The following is an 18749-nucleotide window of genomic DNA, read 5'->3' as shown; positions in this document are numbered from 1 at the left end:
CTTGCAGCATGCCTAAGGCACGTTCACACAGATGAGCAGGGACACTGGGCATCTTTCTTTGGTGTTTATCAGAGTCAGTAGAAAGGCCTCTTTAGTGTCCTAAGTTTTCATAACTGTGACCTTAATTGCCTACCGTCTGTAAGCTGCTAGTGTCTTAACAACCGTTCCACAGGTGCATGTTCATTAATTGTTTAGGGTTCATTGAACAAGCATGGGCAACAGTGTTTAAACCCTTTACAATGAAGATCTGTGAAGTTATCTGGATTTTTACGAATTATCTTTGAAAAACACGTTTCTTTTTTTGCTGTGTTTATATAGCTAGGTGTCATAATATAAAATAACCCTCGTTCATAAGACAGTTCTTATTTGATTAATGGTGGTCGGACCCATCTATGTGAAGCTAGCCACAATAAAGATTAGCCACAAAAATTGACATTGTGGTTAGCCTTCAAAATAAAAGTATGGCATAATTCTACTATTTATATTCATTTGCATCACTGTCAATGACACACTTTTATTTTAAAGGCAAACCGCAAATTCCACTATTGTGCCTAATCCTTATTGTGGCTAGCTTCACAACACATAACCTGGTCCGGTCAAACCTCACTAGCCAGATTAAGTTAGCTGGCTGCTTATAACGTTTGCTTTGGGAACAGGGTTAAGTAGCTGGCTAGCTATTTTTTTTCATGAGCTGAAGTTCAATTTCAATAGATGAACAACAAGTGGCAACCTAGCTAATACTTATTCACAAGGATTCCTAAATCATTGCTAAGAATAATGAAAATGGCTGCAGTTTCTACTGGTCATTGTTTTCAGGCTGGTTGTATTGGTGCTAGCGAGGTACCAAGCTAAAGCTAGCTATCCCAGAAGTTGCGGTCGAACAAATTATGCTTTATTACCAAAGCGGTGATGAAACACATCTTTCGTGGCCGGTGTTGGCTTGTTTGCAGATTTTTTGTACAGTATTGACAGTGCTACTGTATTTTATTAGACAGGCAAAGACCCAAACGGCATTCCATAGTATGTATGTTGTGAAGCTAAAAGTAGTGACGATATTACTGTGTAACTTCGATAGTGCAACATCTGAAAAATAGCGCACTTGGTATTGTGTACCAGTGCTTGACCAGTCGACGAAGGCCAACATCACCCACGACAGAGAACGGTTGAATTCGGCAATGAATTCCATTATCTTGGCTTTAATGGATTTCACCTTTGAGTTGTCTTGCTGAAATTTTCTTCCTCTTTCAAATGACTGCTCGACTTGTTGATTGCTCGAGCCACACAGCAGACATTGTGGGCTAGGTTAGGAATGCTGTGTTGCATGTGTAGAGAAAAATTTGATGTGGCGTTATTACGTCATGTACCTGTACATTATATAGGCATGCACGGCAGCTTTGACATCGGTTTTTCACATCGGCGTTAAACTAGACATCGGGTCGATACTGATGTTGTCATTTTTAGCTAATATCGTCCGATTCCAATATGTTCACCGATATATCGTGCATCCCTAGTTTAAACCCAGACAGATTTTTTTACATTTTTTTAAATTTTTAGTAGTAGTATCCAATTGTTGTAGTAGCTACTATCTTGTCTCATCGCTACAACTCCCGTACGGGCTCGGGAGAGACGAAGGTTGAAAGTCATGCGTCCTCCGATACACAACCAACCAAGCCGCTGCTTCTTTAACACAGTGCACATCCAACCCGGAAGCCAGCCGCACCAATGCGCCGGAGGAAACACCGTGCACCTGGCCACCTTGGTTAGCGTACACTGCGCCCAGCCCGCCACAGGAGTCGCTGGTGCGCGATGAGACAAGGACACCCCTACCGACCAAGCCCTCCCTAACCCGGGCGACGCTAGGCCAATTGAGCGTCGCCCCACGGACCTCCCGGTCGCGGCCGGTTACGACAGAGCCTGTGATGGCACAGCTGGTGCTGCAGTACAGCGCCCTTAACCACTGCGCCACCCGGGAGGCCCTAACCCAGACAGATTTTGGGGAAACACTTCTCTCATTGGGTTAAGCAACGGAAGAAGAGTAGCCAGCAGTTAAAGCTTTTCTCTGTGTCGGTAGGCCTACTCTGTCTGGGGGAGAAAGGTAGGCCTACTCTGTCTGGGGTGGAAAGGTAGGCCTACTCTGTCTGGGGTGGAAAGGTAGGCCTAACTTTTGAAAGTACCATGCTCAGATTCCTAATGACATCTCAGATTTAATTATTTTTGTTGCAAACAAGACACACTGATTTGGCATTAGAGAAATATGATGAGATGAACACATAGGCCTAGCTCTCTGTCCATTCTTAGCCCGTAATGTCGGTGATTTTTGTTACATTAAAAAGACACTGCTAATATGTAAAAAAAAATTGAATTGCATGAAAAGTTTATTAATGGTCATGCGTTCTCAGACCTGCAAATACAAGGATAGATTAATTCAATGCTTTTACAGATCTTTCCAACCCTTCTCTTGGTAACAGTGGTCTGTGATCCCACAACCATCTGGCCTGAAGCCCTGTGCGCTATCAAAATTCCTGCAATGCCATGTAATGCTTACAGGACAAAAAACAGTTCCTAAAACTGCATATGTAAGGCTCTGGTCTGTCCAAGAAGTGAGGGTAAACAGTAGGCATGTTCTTTGCTATCCCATTTATGTGTTCATTATTATTTTGGTATAGGGGAGGGTCACTTGTTTTTTTTAAGCGTTCAGAGATTGTTTGCGTAAAATATATTTTGCTGAAGGGAGGGCTATAATATCCATTTCAGTGTTCCAATTTTCTCCATGTATGCCTTATTATATGGAACTGGCAAGTGATAACAATGTGGCTTACTTTGTGAAACACATTCTATTCTCAAGATGTTGAACAACCTTTCACTCTGGATCCACATGATAACAATGCTGAAATAAACATTTTCACCATAACTGAAAACACTGGCTCTGTTTTCAAATATATTTCACCTCCTCCAGGGGCCTAGTTAACTGTAATACATCTGCAAAATAACTCCACCAAATTTGAGATGAAGTGGGAACAGTAAAACTTAATAAGGTATAGATAATAAACTCATAATTATACGTAATAAACTCATAGGTAGGTATAGGTAATAAACTCATAGGTAAGTATAAGTAATAAACTCATAGGTAGTAATAAACTAAAAGGTATAGGTAATAAACTCATATGAATAGGCAACAAACAAATAGGTATAGGTAATAAACTCATCGGTATATGTAATAAACTCATACGTATAGGCAATAAACTTAAAGGTAGGTTTAGGTAATAAACTTATGGGTAGGTATAGCTAATAAACTCATAAATAGGTATAGGCAATAAACTCATCGGTATAGGTAAAAAACTCATGGGTATAGGTAATAAACTTGTAGGTATAATTAAAAACTCATTAGGTAGGTATAGGTAATAAACTTATAGGTATAATTAATAAACTCATTAGGTATAGGCAATAAAGTCATAGGTAGGTATAGTGTACAAGTAAAAAGTTTGGACACACTACTCATTCCAGGGTTTGTCTTTATTTGTGCTATTTTCTACATTGTACAATAATAGTGAAGACATTAGAACTATGAAATAACACATATAGAATCATGTAGTAACCAAAAAAAGTGTTTCGTATTTGAGATTCTTCACCCTTTGCCTTGATGACAGCTTTGCACATTCTTGACATTCTCTCAACCAGCTTCATGAGGTAGTCACCTGGAATGCATTTCAATTAACAGGTGTGCCTTGTTAAAAGTTAATTTGTGGAATTTCTTTCCTTCTTAATGCATTTAAGCCAATCATTTGTGTTGTGACAAGGTAAGAGTGGTATACAGAAGATAGTCCTATTTGGTAAAAGACCATGTCCATATTATGGCATTAACAGCTCAAATAAGCAAAGAGAAATGACAGTCCATCATTACTTTAAGACATGAAGGTCAGTCAATGTGGAAAATTTCAAGAACTTTGAAAGTTTCTTCAAATGCAGTTGCAAAAACCATCAAGCGCTATGAAGAAACAGGCTCTCACGAGGACCGCCACAGGAAAGGAAGACCAAGATTCACCTCTGCTGCATAGGATAACTTCATTAGAGTTCACTGCACCTCAGATTGCAGCCCAAATAAATGCTTCAAAGAGTTCAAGTAAGAGACACATCTCAACATCAACTGTTCAGAGGAGACTGTTTGAATCAGGCCTTCCTGGTCGAATTGCTGCAAAGAAACCACTACTAAAGGACACTAATAAGAAGAAGGTACTTGCTTGGGCCAAGAAACATGAGCAATGGCCATTAAAAAGGTGGTAATCTGTCCTTTGGTCTGATGAGTCCAAATTAAAATGTTTGGTTCCAACCGCCGTGTCTTTGTGAGATTCAGAGTAGGTGAACGGATGATATCCTCATGTGTGGTTCCCACCATGAAGCATGGAGGAGGTGTGATGGTGTGATGGTGCTTTGCTGATGACACAGTCAGTGATTTATTTAGAATTCAGGGCACACTTAACCAGCATGGCTACCACAGCATTCTGCAGTGATACGCCATTCCATCTGGTTTGCGCTTAGTAGGACTATTGTTTGTTTTTCAACAGGAACAATGACTCATAACACATCTCCAGGCTGTGTGAGGGCTATTTGACCAAGGAGGGTGAGTGATGGAGTGTTGCATCAGATGACCTGGCCTCCAAAATCACCCGACCTCAACCATATTGAGATGGTTTGGGATGAGTTGGACCACAGAGTGAAGAAAAGGCAGCCAACAAGTGCTCAACATATGGGGGAACTCCTTCAAGACTGTTGGAAAAGCATTCCTCATGAATCTGGTTGAGAGAATGCCAAGAATGTGCAAAGCTGTCCTCAAGGCAAAGGGTGGCTACTTTGAAGAATCTCAAATATAAAATCTATTTTGATTTGTTGAACACGTTTTTGGTTACTACATGATTCCATGTGTTATTTCATAGTTTTGATGTCTTCACTATTATGTGATGTCTTCACTATCGACAATGTAGAAAATATTAAAAATAAAGAAAAACCCTGGAATGAGTAGGTGTCCAAACTTTTGACCAGTACTGTAGAAAATAAAATCATAGGTAGGTATAGCTAATAAACTCATAGGTATAGGCAAAAAACTCATAGGTACATGCAATAACTCATAGGTAATAAACTCATAGGTAGTTACAGTTAATAGTTAATAGTAGTTACAGTTAATAAACTAATAGGTATCCATAGGTAATAAACTCATAGGTATAGGCAATAAACTCATCGGTATAGATAAAAAACTCATGGGTATAGGTAATAAACTTGTAGGTATAAGTAATAAACTCATAGGTATAGGTAATAAACTCATAGGTATAAGCAATAAACTCATAGGTAAAGGTAATAAATGCATAGGTATATGTAATAAACTCATAGATATACCTAATAAACTCATAGGTAAGTATAGGTAATAAACTCATAGGTATAGGTAATAAGTTCCCAAGGTAACACACCACAGCAGCGTTTACTCAATTACATCCTCTCTTCAATGGAAAGTGACTACCTCTACTGGTGACAAGTTGTACTGCAATGTCCATACGTGTATGGATTCCTAACTGCCGAACCTCAACCTTGGATTGTTGGATGTTTCAATGAACTTGAATCATCATAATGACTCAATTTCAACGACATGTGCATTCAACTTCAGCAACAGGTGACATTTTAACTCAGTTGGATCGTGTGATATGGTCACGCTTTAAACAAGATTATCCTTGCAACATCAACTTCATATTTCGTAAATGGATACAAGTCCAAAACAAACTTAGTTCATCTCTTCAAACCATTCGAAACAAATTGAATAGAAAAACGCCTTCTGCTCATTAATACTCTGCATTCCAGCATAATAACAGACCACATGTGAATATCAATCTTAATTTATTCATACAGAAAAAAAAATCACCAAATGTAGAGACATTAACTTTAAGTGACTTCAAGGAACATAATTATAAAAGGAGAAACCTTCTCTGGATACATATGGAATAATTCTTACCGCTTATAGTTGTGATTAAATGAAAGACGACTGAGAGTTTGGCACAGTTGAGCGGGGCCATTCTGTCCACCACCGGTGATACCCCCAGAAAATCCCAAGAAAGAGACAAAAGTGTTGGCTGAGAATAAAACGCGATATAGTCTCTCAGGTAACAGTCCAAAAGTTATATAAATGAAAATGCGTCCTTTTAATTTTTAATCCAAAAAATCCTTAGATCAAAATGTAAGAAACTCAGCAGTTGTCCACGTATCCCATAGCTTGTTTTGCAGGACAGCTCCCCTGTGCAGTTTTGGTTCCACTCCGACTAGTACTTGCAACTGAAGAGACAGATGAGTGCAGGTGCGACCTGTGCGACGTTTTCCCTCTACTCTTAGGAACTGAGTGAAAGGAATTTAAACAAGCATTGCCACCATGTGGGTGATTCTTAAAATATTTTGTAGAATAAAACAAACGCCTCAGATTTTAAACAAAACAGAGCAAAATCAGCCATTCATCCTCTGAACAACGGTAGTGTAGATTAATTCATGTGCAACTGTCTGAGAAGTTCTTATCCCGCCCCTGTACTCAGCACTGCTTGCAGTCCACGCGCTTCTTTATAGTGAAGAACAGAGGAAGGACGCAACGTCAAAGACAAACTGCAGTGACAGTGTGACGTTCTAGAATCACTTTCTACATCATTTCACTGTATATGACATGTGAATAGCCTACATTATATTTCTATTTATTGATGACGTGTTGGCCTCACCTATTCTACATCAAACATTTGTATTGTTTTATTGGTTTTGAATGACGTGAAGAACCTTTGAAAGAATTCACTGACAGGAAGAGAAAGAATTTTAATGAACCAGTCAGACACCAAAAAACAGATGCATTTAGTGCAACATCAATATTACAGTGAAGTTCAATTCTTGAATTTACTGTTTCCCAATTCACCAATTTACACAGCCCTTTATTGCCCAAAACAAGTCACAAGTGAATGTAAAACCGGCTACTTTGGTTGTGTGCCTGCCCTTGACCTTGATCAATTGAAAATAGTAATCCTAGTATTTAAAAGTAGAGATGATCTTGTCTGGGGTACCCATCAGCATGTCAGAGATGTTTTTTTCTTTCAAAAAGTAAACAACCATTGTCATATCTGATAGAAGGTATCGGTCCGAATGTTTACAATAAATATTTGCTGGATTTATTTTTAACTTTGGAAACAGGATATGCAGCTTTTTATATCAAATGTAAATACCGGTAACACTCTGTACGTGGCAGGAGACCTCTGTTCCCAAGCAGCACCCCATGGTGTGTGGATGTGCAGCAGACTGTTTTCCTCAATCACTACAACAAATGGCTCTGGCAGCTCTCTGTGGCAGGAACTGTAAATAAGAACATCCTGCCTCACCTTTCCGCCCATCACAACTCAAGACCTGCATGACCTACCATTCTGAGGAGTTGAGCAGCAGTGCAGTATGGCAGAGCCAATCTTGGCTGTGTTCCCTCACGGCCCCTGGACAACTGATAGGTGAGACCCACTACTTACGCCATGATCTGTGAAGAACAACATTCTTCCTTCCCCTGCAGTGGGAAAAAATCGTGATATGGCACATGAGAACATGGGAAAGAATTTATAAAGCTCAACTTGTAGTGGGAGTAATGCCATTTGCTCTGCAAGTGTGTGTGATGACTTAACTCAACCTCTAGATAGAAGGAATTAATCATGAATGTGACTGTATAATAAACATCAAAACCCTTACCAGATTATTGAAGGTAAATAATATGTCCAGAAATGCAGGTTCAATCACTTTTACTGACGCACATAAGTCAATCATACATCAAGAATACCCTGTCCTGTGGTATGTTTTATGTCTACTTTTTTCGATTTTCCGTGTCAATAAAAATAAAATAAAAAGCTTGAAAAAAATTACTCATAGATTGGCCTACCACAAGATTATGGGCTACATAATCCTCTAAAGAGGCCATGATTATGAGCTACACAATCCTCTAAAGAGGCCATGATTATGGGCTACATAATCCTCTAAAGAGGCCATGATTATGGGCTACATAATCCTCTAAAGAGGCCATGATTATGGGCTACATAATCCTCTAAAGAGGCCATGATTATGGGCTACATAATCCTCTAAAGAGGCCATGATTATGAGCTACATAATCCTCTAAAGAGGCCATGATTATGGGCTACATAATCCTCTAAAGAGGCCATGATTATGGGCTACATAATCCTCTAAAGAGGCCATGATTATGGGCTACATAATCCTCTAAAGAGGCCATGATTATGAGCTACATAATCCTCTAAAGAGGCCATGATTATGGGTTACATAATCCTCTAAAGAGGCCATGATTATGGGCTGAGTGAAGAATAAATAGAGACATCTCATTGACCACAGATAATGGAGAGAGGACAAAAAGGCAGGAGGATATATTATATTTGTATGTAATCCGACTTCATAATATGATGAAACAATGTTATTTTCTTCATCAAATCTTTTGTTCCTGACCACATGAGAACGTGTGAGACTGGTCATGTGGTCACCATGTCCCACCCAGAGTGAGGATCTAGCTGCTATCCAGTGTGTTCACTAATGTGATAGTCTTCAGAGAACAGGGCACATTACCCTTGGGAAAGGGAGGGAAGCTAGATAAGACTCAGGCAGAAACAATTGCTGGAAGTGGAGAGCTGAAAGGAGAGGGGTTTTAAGACGTTTTATTTTAGAATCTGCGGTAGGAAACACAATAAGAGGGCCAGCTCTACACACGCAGCCTGCAGTCTTTCCTCTGTACCAACAATAAAAGGCTTAGTAAAAATGAGCGCAAGTAGCAACAAAGGCTTTCTTCAGTGAGGCCCTGACCGCCGGTGACCAAATGACCATGATGGGAATGGGACGTAAATGATACCCCTCATCCAAAAAGTCTCTTTGTCATACGATGGCAAAGGAAGGTGGAAAACCTCTTGACATATGCAGCACACTGCACTATGTCCTGGCCATCGGGTTATGTTCAGTTTGTTTTGATTGATGTTTACAAAGCATCATCCAACAATCATCCCATGATTAATATGTAACTTTTACCTGTTGTAACCTTGACCCCCCCCAAAAATAGAACAATACTTTTTTTGGAACTGAGTTGGGGTCTCAACATACTGTTGAGAGTTAGAATAGTGGAATACACAAGGTGCAATTTCCAAATTTGGTAGTGGATCAGCAGTTTTCTTGTTATGTCAGTCAATTGGTGAATTAGTCTAGCGGCCAGCTACCTAAACTTGTAGTAATCATTTCCGACCAGGTGGCCCCCATTGATTTTGTTAGCCAACAAAATGTTGCATATGAATGAATGAGGGTAAGCAGACCTGCAAGCCACTGCGACCCCTCATGAGTTCTTAATTTTTGTGGCCCCCACCCCCATCAACGATGCTCATCCCTGGCCTAGCTCAATAGACTATATTTTGGATCAGAGCATATAGGCTACATTAATGTCTGTCGTAGGCTATTCAGTGCTCCAGTATCTGACACCATCTTGTGGGTGTAAAATAGTATTGCACCAAAAGTTTTCACTAGAAGAGGGAAAGAACAGTTTACTTTATTTTTCAGCTCTAAAACGTTTACATTCAATTTCATTTACAAAATAATTTGGACAAAAATAAACACTATTTCTATAAAAAGTGAATTAGGCCTGCCTGAAAATGTGATGCTTCAATCATAAAGACACATCTAGATTCCAGTCTGGCAGGTGGCTCACCTTAATTTTGGCTGCTCTCCACATCCCTGTGCAGTTCTTCATCACCTCACAAGAGTAGCTCGTGCGACGCCAAGATTACAGCTGTCATTGTGACATCTGGCTGGAACATTAGCTAGCAGTTAACATTAGCTAGCTGGCTAGCGAGATAATGGTTACGTTAGCTACTTAGTTACATTATTTGTATTTTTAAGGCCTTGTTACATTGAAACCTGGACCTGTCTGTCTCAAATGGGAAATGTGAGTTCATAGCTACTTTTTTCGAAATTTGAGAGCGAACTCTGGGTAGCCTAGCTAGCTAGGTAGCTGTCAACAGGTGTACAGTGTTTCCTCCGACACATTGGTGCGGCTGGCTTCTGGGTTAAGCGAGCATTGTGTCAAGAAGCAGTGCGGCTTGCGGGGTCGTGTTCCGGAGGACGCACAGCTCTCGACCTTCGCCTCTCCTGAGTCCTTACGGGAGTTGCAGCGATGGGACAAGACTGTAACTACCAATTGGATATCACGAAACTGGGGAGAAAAAGGGCAACAAAAAAAATCAATAATAATATATATTATTAAAAAAATAGATAATTTGCCCTTATTAAAAAACGGCAGATCATTTTCCATCAATGGATGTCAACTTATTGTCTGTTTCATAATAGTTCACTGTTTGCTGTTCTACGTTTCATCATTGGAGAGGCCACTAAACTCTCATGGCCATTGTTTATTTATGGTAGTCACCTCCATCTTTCTCTCCAAAGTGTTACTGTTCGCATTGTGTGTGTGCTTCACACCTTCTATGTGAGTCACTGTACAGATAAAGTTTAGGCTTGGTGTTTTTACTTTACAGTTATGTTGTTTAGTAAATTTAGTCAACTGTAATGCTGGGTGTCTTACAACAATATATCCCTTTATTTTAGTCACCAGAGAGTGGAGGATGCAGAGGATTTGGATGATGACGTTTGGGAGCCACCCCTCCCCAGCAAGCGCCCCTGCCGGTCAAGATCTTCACCCCCCACTGCTATGTCAATCATCCCGTCCGATGGCTCTACATCCACCACTCGACAAAGACCCCACTCCTCTTCAACCACCCCACTGCAGGCCCTGGCACCACTCCCCTCTCTGCAAGTTCATCTGGAGGTGCGGGGGCAGGGAGGAGATCTAGGCCTCAACAGAGAAGAGGGAGAGGCAGTGGAAGCAGCACAACAGAGGGAGATGAAACTGAGGACAGGTGGCATACGGTCCTTGAAGATGATGAGGAGCCATAACAATTAAGGTTTAAACCCAAAGGACCTGAAGGCCCAGTTGGTTAGTGATGAAACATACACCCCCTTACAGCTGTTTGAGCTCTACTTTACCACCTCTGTACTAGGAACACAAATTAGTAATACCAACAAGTATGGGGACAAGAAGCATCAGGGGGGAAGGAAGATGTCCTGGAAACCTGTCGCCACGGGTGACATGCTCAACTACATTTCCTTGGTGATTTACATGGGACTGGTAAAGGTATCAAGACTAGTTGACAACTAGAGTCCCCATTCTATCGGTGCCAGTTCCCCACCTCCATCATGAGTGAAAACCGATTATTGGCCATCAACCATACTCTTCACATGAGTGACCCACAAAAGGATCAGGAGAATGACCAAGAAGAAGGGGACTGCAGGGTATGATCGTCTTGCAAGAGTCAAGCCCCTTTATCATGACATGGTGGAGGCATGCAAAACGTACTACCAGCCTGCTTAAAATCAATCTATCACACCCACGGGTATGGGCCTTAGTTATCTCTGTCATGCAGCTGATAGACTTGTCCTTACTTGGAAGTGGGTACAAGCTCTTTGTGGACAATTTTTATACTCCTCCCATGCTTTTCATAGACCTCTTGAAAAAGAAAATAGGGGCTTGTGGCACCATTCGTCCTAACAGAACCGGTTTCCCCAAGACCAAGGTAAACGACATGACAAAGACATCGGAGAGGGGGACCATACGTTGGATCAAGACTGACAAGCTGCTTTTTGTGAAATGGAAGGACACTAGGGAAGTAACCATGCTCACAACACAGCATAAGGCATTCAATAACAACCATGTCTCAAGGAGGGTGAAAAATGCAAATGGGGCATAGGTGAGGAAGAATGTCCCCATTCCTGTTTCTATGAAGGACCACAATGCCAGCATGGGCAGTGTCAACCTTTCTGATACTCTGATAGGCTACTACCAGGTCCTCCACAAGACCAGGAAGTGGTATAATACTTTTTTTACCACTTTGTGGACATTGCTACAGTAAATTCAGTAGGGCTCCTGAGTGGCACAGCGGTCTAAGGCACTTCATCTCAGTGCTAGAGGCATCACTACAGACACCCTGGTTTAAATCCAGGCTGTATCACAACCGGCCGGGATTGGGAGTCCCATAGGGCAGTGCACAATTGGCCCAGCGTCATCCGGGTTTGGCCAGTGTAGGCCATCATTGTAAATAAGAATTTGTTCTTAACTGGCTTGGCTAGTTAAATAAATCTCCACAAGCAGATGGCCAAAGCAAAAGGTCAAACCCCTCTCTCCCAGTTGGCCTTCCGAGAGCAGCTGCTATTGGTAATGGCTGAATTGGGGGCCCAAAGCAACCTCACAAACATCACAATACCCCCCAATCAAGGTGAGCGCCACTATCCAACACACATGCCAAATGCCAAAGAAAGAACTGCATGCATTGCACAAAACACAAGGGTACAAAAATTGTGAAATGCCAGTTTGCTTTTTGTTTCTTGGCAGAGAGGGACTGCTTCAAAGACTATCATGATGTGCACAAGCTATGGTGAAAGTGAAATCTAATCATCAACACCTTGCCTGTCGTGGACAGGCAAAACGGTCAAAACCAGTTCAGAGTCCAAAAGGTACCGAAGGGCAGGCAGAATCAAGGTCAGGGCAGGCAGAATCAAGGTCAGGGCCAGCAGGATGACCAGGCGGGTGGAAAGTAGTCCAGAGTCAGGCAGGGGTCAAAACCGGGAAGACTATAAAAAATATCGTTTTCAAAAGGAGTACGAGAAAAACACGCTGGTTGACTTGACTGACATACAAGATGAACTGGCACAGAGAGACAGGAAACACAGGGATAAATACACTGGGGAAAATAAGCGACACCTGGAGAGGGTGGAGAAAATCACAGGTGAAACAGACCCAGCACCTCTCCTCCGGGCCATAACCCTCCCAGTCAACCAGGTACCCCTGCCCCGTGGTCAAACCTTCAGGAGGCGTCTCACCATATACGCTGGCTGGCCACCGATAACCCGGGGGGAGGGAAGGCCTGGAAACAGAAGACAAAGGACAGTGAGACACAGGCTTAATCCTAGACACATGGAAGCTAGGGTGAATATGGAGGGTACAGGGTAACACAAGACGGACAGCAGTGGAACTCAGGACTCTGGAGATGGGAAAAGAACCAATGAAATGAGGGGACAGTTTGCGGACTCTACCTGAAGGGGCAGGTCCCGTGTGGACAGCCATACCCTCTGCCCAATGTGGTAGTGGGGATCTGGGATCCAGCGACGGTCCGCTTGTCGATGATACCTGGAGTTGGTCTTGAGAATAGCCACACTGGCTCTTCTCCAGGTACGTTTACAGCGGCGGTCAACATCTGGGCCGAGGGTATGCTGACCTTCTGCTCTTGTTCAGGGAAGAGTGGAGGCTGATACCCCATGGAACACTCAAAATGTGGGAGTCCCATTGCAGACCTGGGAAGAGCGTTCCGGGCATTCTCCACCGAGACCAGTTGATGGCTCCAGGTAGTGGGGTTGGTTGAGACCAGGCACCTTAAGTTGGTCTCCAGGTCTTGGACTGACTGTTAGCTTGGAGATGGAATCCGGATGACAGGCTGGCCGACGACCCAATAAGGGTGCAGAATGCCTTCCAGAACTGAGACGAGAACTGAGGACCCCGATCAGAGACCATGTCTACAGTGAGTCCATGGATCCGGAAGACATGCTGCACCATAAGCTGGGCCGTCTCCTTGGCAGCAGGTAGTTTGGGATGAAATGGGCAGCCTTGGAGAACTGGTCGACTACTGTCAGAATGACAGTGTTGCCATCAGATGGAGGGAGCCCAGTGACAAAGTCCAGAGATATGAGACCAGGGACGATGAGGAACCAGTAGTGGTTGGAGGAGGCCAGAAGGAGTTTGCCGTGGAGTCTTATTTTGAGCACACACAGTGCATGCGATGACAAAGGCAGAGACATCAGGGACCATTGTGGGCCACCAGAAATGTTGTCAAAGGAAGGCTAGTGTACGACGAGACCCTAGATGACAGGCCAGCCTGGAGGAATGAGCCCATTCCAGGACCCGGGACCGGACTGGATTAGGGACAAACAGACGGTTAGCCGGGCCCTCTTCAGGTCCAGGCTGGGAGCATTGTGCATCGCGGACCAGGTTCTCAATACCCCAATCCACAGTGGCAGCAAGGCATGAGTTAGGGAGAATGGTTTCAGAGGTCGAGGGTGTGGCAGAGGAACTGTATAGGCGGGAGAGGGTGTCATTGACCAAAGCCTGGAAAACAGCAGTTGATGAGTCCAAATGGCATGACCTGGTACTCATAATGTCCACTGGCTGTGTTGAAGGCTGTCTTCCATTCATCTCTCTCACGTATCCGAACCAGGTATTAGGCATTTCGAAGGTCTAACTTGGAAAATATAGTGGCCCCTTGAGAAGTTCTGACGCCGAGGAGAGGAGAGGTAGGGGGTAACGATTCTTGACAGTAATGTCATTAAGTCCCCGGTAGTCAATGCACGGACGCAGGGTCTTGCCTCTCCACAAAGAAAAACCCTGCGCCAGCAGGAGATGCAGATGGATGGACGGCCCCAGTGGCCAGGGACTCCTCTATGTACTCCTCCATAGCTTTGGTCTTTGGTCCAGACAGAGAATACAATCGACCCCAAGGTGGTGTAGTGCCTGGGAGAAGTTCAATGGCACAATCATAAGGACGGTGCGGGGGAAGGGAAGTAGCACATGCCTTACTGAACACTTCCAGGAGGTCCTGGTATTCTGTGGGGATAGCAGAGACATCCACAGTTTTGCTAACATCCTGAGGAAGATGACTTGAGGAAGGCTGTGCTGCTTGAAGGCAGTGGGAATGGCAAAATGGGCTCCAAATCAGGATGGAGCTTGTGGTCCAATCAATCATCGGATTGTGCTTTTGAAGCCAGGAAAATCCCAAAACAACTGGAACATGGGGAGATGTAATGAGGAAGAACTGTATTGTCTCACTGTGGTTACCAGAAACTGGTAATTGAATGGGCACAGTACTATGGGTGACTTCCCCTATAGAGCTGCCGTCCATGCCCTAGAATCCATGGGCACAGAGAGAGGCTGAGTGGGAATACCAAGCTCCGAAGCTATAGTGGCATCCATAAGATTTTCATCAGCCCCAGAGTTTATGAGCACTTGGAGAGACTTAGATTGGTCTCCCAACAGCACAAGAGCAAAAAAGGGTTTGGCGGGTGATGGGAATTAGGGAACTCCGAGTCTGACTAAACATATTACTGGTACCCATTAGAGACAAGGGTTTCCTAATAGGGCAGGTAGCTATAAAATATCCTGCCCCTCCACAGTACAGACAACAGTTATTATTCATCCTATGTGAGCGCTCCCAAACTGGTAGCCTAGTTCTTCACAACTGCATAGGCTCAGGAGTATCCAACTCACCCGTCGAAGATTCACGAAAGGTGGCTTCGACTCCTCTCAGAAGAGCTGCCTTCGGAAACTTCCGGATTCCATAGGAGGTGAACATGCCATATCGGGTGCACAAGTGTTCCCGAGACCAGACCTCCTCTCACTCTTGCGTTCCCTTAGACGTCCATCAATTTTAATGGTTAAGGCAATAAGAGAGTCGAGGTACACCGGCAGTTCTCGAGCAGCTAGCTCATCCTTAACCTCCTCAGATAATCCATGCAGAAAAGTATCGAAAAGAGAGTCCGGATTCCAGACATTCTCGGCGGCCAATGTGCGAAAGCCCACCGCGTAGTCTGCCACACTACGGAGGTTTTGACATAAGTCAAGCAGTTTGCTGGCCACCTGTCTCCTAGATACCGGAGACTCAAAAACCTTTCTCACCTCTGCCATACATTTTTTCAAATGCCCGCAAATGCCAGATTGTTGTTCCCAAACTGCCGTAGCCCAGGACAGCGCCCTTCCCGACATAATCGTAATTATATACGCTATCTTCGATCAGTCTGAAGAAAACATAGATGGCTGTAGCTCAAAGATAAGCGAGCACTGAGAAAGAAAACCCCGGCAGGTACCAGGATTCCCCGAATATCGCTCTGGAGGAGGAAAGTGAGGTTCACCGGGTGTCGGGATAGGCTGTACCAACTCACTACAGATAGGGAAAAAATTACTGGGTGATTGGGATTTATCAGAGGTGGCAAACAGTCTCTGAGCTAACTCCCTGATTTGCTCCATAACAGCCTTTAACCCATGGTCGTGGCATCCGTCAAGGAACTGAGCCCTTCCAAAAGGCCCTGTAGCAACTCCTGATGTCTCCCAATGGTGGCTCCCTGCAGGGAGACAGCATGGCGGTGCTGGTCCAAGTCTGCTGGGTCTGTCATGGCCAGTTCGTACTATCATGACACAAGGTGAGACCCAGATGCAGACACAGGAGGCAGATGGTTGGAGTATTACAATATTTATTAATCCAATAGGGGAAGGCAAGAGAATGGTCATGGACAGGCAAAACGGTAAAAACCAGTTCAGAGTCCAAAAGGTACCGAAGGGCAGGCAGAATCAAGGTCAGGGCAGGCAGAATCAAGGTCAGGGCAGGCAGGATGATCAGGCAGGTGGAAAATAAGCGACACCTGGTGGGGGTGGAGACAATCACAGGAACAAGTGAAACAGATCAGGGCCTGACAGTAACCAAGTTTGTGTTTGATGATGGTCAAAGATCAAAGTTTAAAAAATAAAGTCAGGGTTCGAATCCAGGCTCTGTCGCAGCTGGCCGCGACAGGGAGACCCATGGGGCAGCACACAATTGGCCCAGTGTCGTCCATGTTAGGGGAGGGTTTGGCCGGCAGGGATTTTCTTGTCCCATCGCGCACTAGCGACTCCTGTGGCAGGCCGGGCGCAGTGCACGCTGACATGGTCGCCAAGTGTATTGTGTTTCCTCCGACACATTGGTGCGGCTGGCTTCCGGGTTAAGTGGGCATTGTGTCAAGAAGCAGTGCGGGTGGGTTGTGTTTTAGAGGACGCACAGCTCTCGACCTTCGCCTTTCCCGAGTTCGTACGGGAGTTGCAGCGATGAGACAAGACTGTAACTACCAATTGGATATCACAAAATTGGGGAGAAAAAGTGGTATTTTTAAAACTAAATAAAGTCAAAATAAAACATAACAAAATGTAAGCTTGAATGACACTGTGTTGTTACAGTTAATGCTGGTTTGTCTGAGGCTGATGCCGTGCAGGTGTTTGTACACATGCAATATACACACACTCTCATTCAAATGCACACGTGCACATACACGGACACACATGTAAATAGTGCCATACATGCACTCAAACATATTCAGTTGGCCTTACTGTTATGATTTTTGTTGTCCTTGATGTCTTTTGTTTTTTGCATTGTTGTTTTCTGTTTTCCCTTTGTCTTTCTCTTTTGTTGGTTGTTGGTGCATTGGGGGCGGTCTTGAGGGGGTGGGGAATTCATTTATTTTTAAAATTCAAGGGGAGGGTGGGTCTCGGATGGTTGAGGGGCAGCTATTGGGGAAGTGTGAGGAGGATCTTGGAGGGCTGGTGGCCATGTGGTTGGGATCTTGGGCCGGTGGCTGATGGATCGCTGGTTCGGGTCCCTGTTTTTGACCTTGTGGGAGATCTGTCGACGTGCCCTTGAGCAGGGCGTTGAACCTTGTTGCTTCTGTGTGTCACTCTGGATGGGAGGCTATTAGATGACTAATGTGATGTAGTTGTTGAGCGGCTTCACTGCAAGTATATTGTATATTTTAAATATTCCATAATACACAGTGGGGCAAAAAAGTATTTAGTCAGCCACCAATTGTGCAAGTTCTCCCACTTAAAAATATGAAAGAGGCCTGTAATTTCTATCATAGGTACACTTCAACTATGACAGACAAAATGAGAAAAGAAATCCAGAAAATCACATTGTAGGATTTTTTATTAATTTATTTGCAAATTATGGTGGAAAATAAGTATTTGGTCAATAACAAAAGTTTATCTCAATACTTTGTTATATACCCTTTGTTGGCAATGACAGAGGTCAAACGTTTTCTGTAAGTCTTCACAAGGTTTTCACACACTGTTGCTGGTAGTTTGGCCCATTCCTCCATGCAGATCTCCTCTAGAGCAGTGATGTTTTGGGGCTGTTGCTGGGCAACACGGACTTTCAACTCCCTCCAAAGATGTTCTATGGGGTTGAGATCTGGAGACTGGCTAGGCCACTCCAGGACCATGAAATGCTTCTTACGAAGCCACTCCTTCGTTGCCCGGGCGGTGTGTTTGGGATCATTGTCATGCTGAAAGACCCAGCCACGTTTCATTTTCAATGCCCTTGCTGATGGAAGGAGGTTTTCACTCAAAATCTCATGCTACATGGCCCCATTCATTCTTTCCTTTACACGGATCAGTCGTCCTGGTCCCTTTGCAGAAAAACAGCCCCAAAGCATGATGTTTCCACCCCCATGCTTCACAGTAGGTATGGTGTTCTTTGGATGCAACTCAGCATTCTTTGTCCTCCAAACACGACGAGTTGAGTTTTTACCAAAAAGTTATATTTTGGTTTCATCTGACCATATGACATTCTCCCAATCATCTTCTGGATCATCCGAATGCTCTTTAGCAAACTTCAGATGGGCCTGGACATGTACTGGCTTAAGCAGGTGGACACGTCTGACACTGCAGGATTTGAGTCCCTGGCGGCATAGTCTGTTACTGATGGTAGGCTTTGTTACTTTGGTCCCAGCTCTCTGCAGGTCATTCACTAGGTCCCCCCGTATGGTTCTGGGATTTTTGCTCACCGTTCTTGTGATCATTTTGACCCCACAGGGTGAGATCTTGC

General features: G+C 43.8%; 1 protein-coding gene across 1 annotated transcript in view; it reads right to left on the bottom strand.

Annotated features, from left to right (window-relative positions):
* Window positions 1-6595, bottom strand: part of LOC139391159 (vascular endothelial growth factor receptor kdr-like) — an 80240-nt gene extending 73645 nt beyond the window's left edge. Inside the window, exon 1 of the mRNA XM_071138720.1 lies at window positions 5996-6595. Coding sequence (XP_070994821.1) covers window positions 5996-6056 — 61 coding nt within the window. The 5' untranslated portion in view covers window positions 6057-6595. The remainder of the gene's footprint in view (window positions 1-5995) is intronic.
* Window positions 6596-18749: the final 12154 nt, after the last annotated feature.

The sequence above is a fragment of the Oncorhynchus clarkii genome, chromosome 31 (genome assembly GCF_045791955.1).
Source record: "Oncorhynchus clarkii lewisi isolate Uvic-CL-2024 chromosome 31, UVic_Ocla_1.0, whole genome shotgun sequence".
Lineage (NCBI taxonomy): Eukaryota > Metazoa > Chordata > Actinopteri > Salmoniformes > Salmonidae > Oncorhynchus > Oncorhynchus clarkii.
Note: the sequence above shows the minus strand (reverse complement) of the source record. Positions and strands in the feature narration are given on the sequence as shown.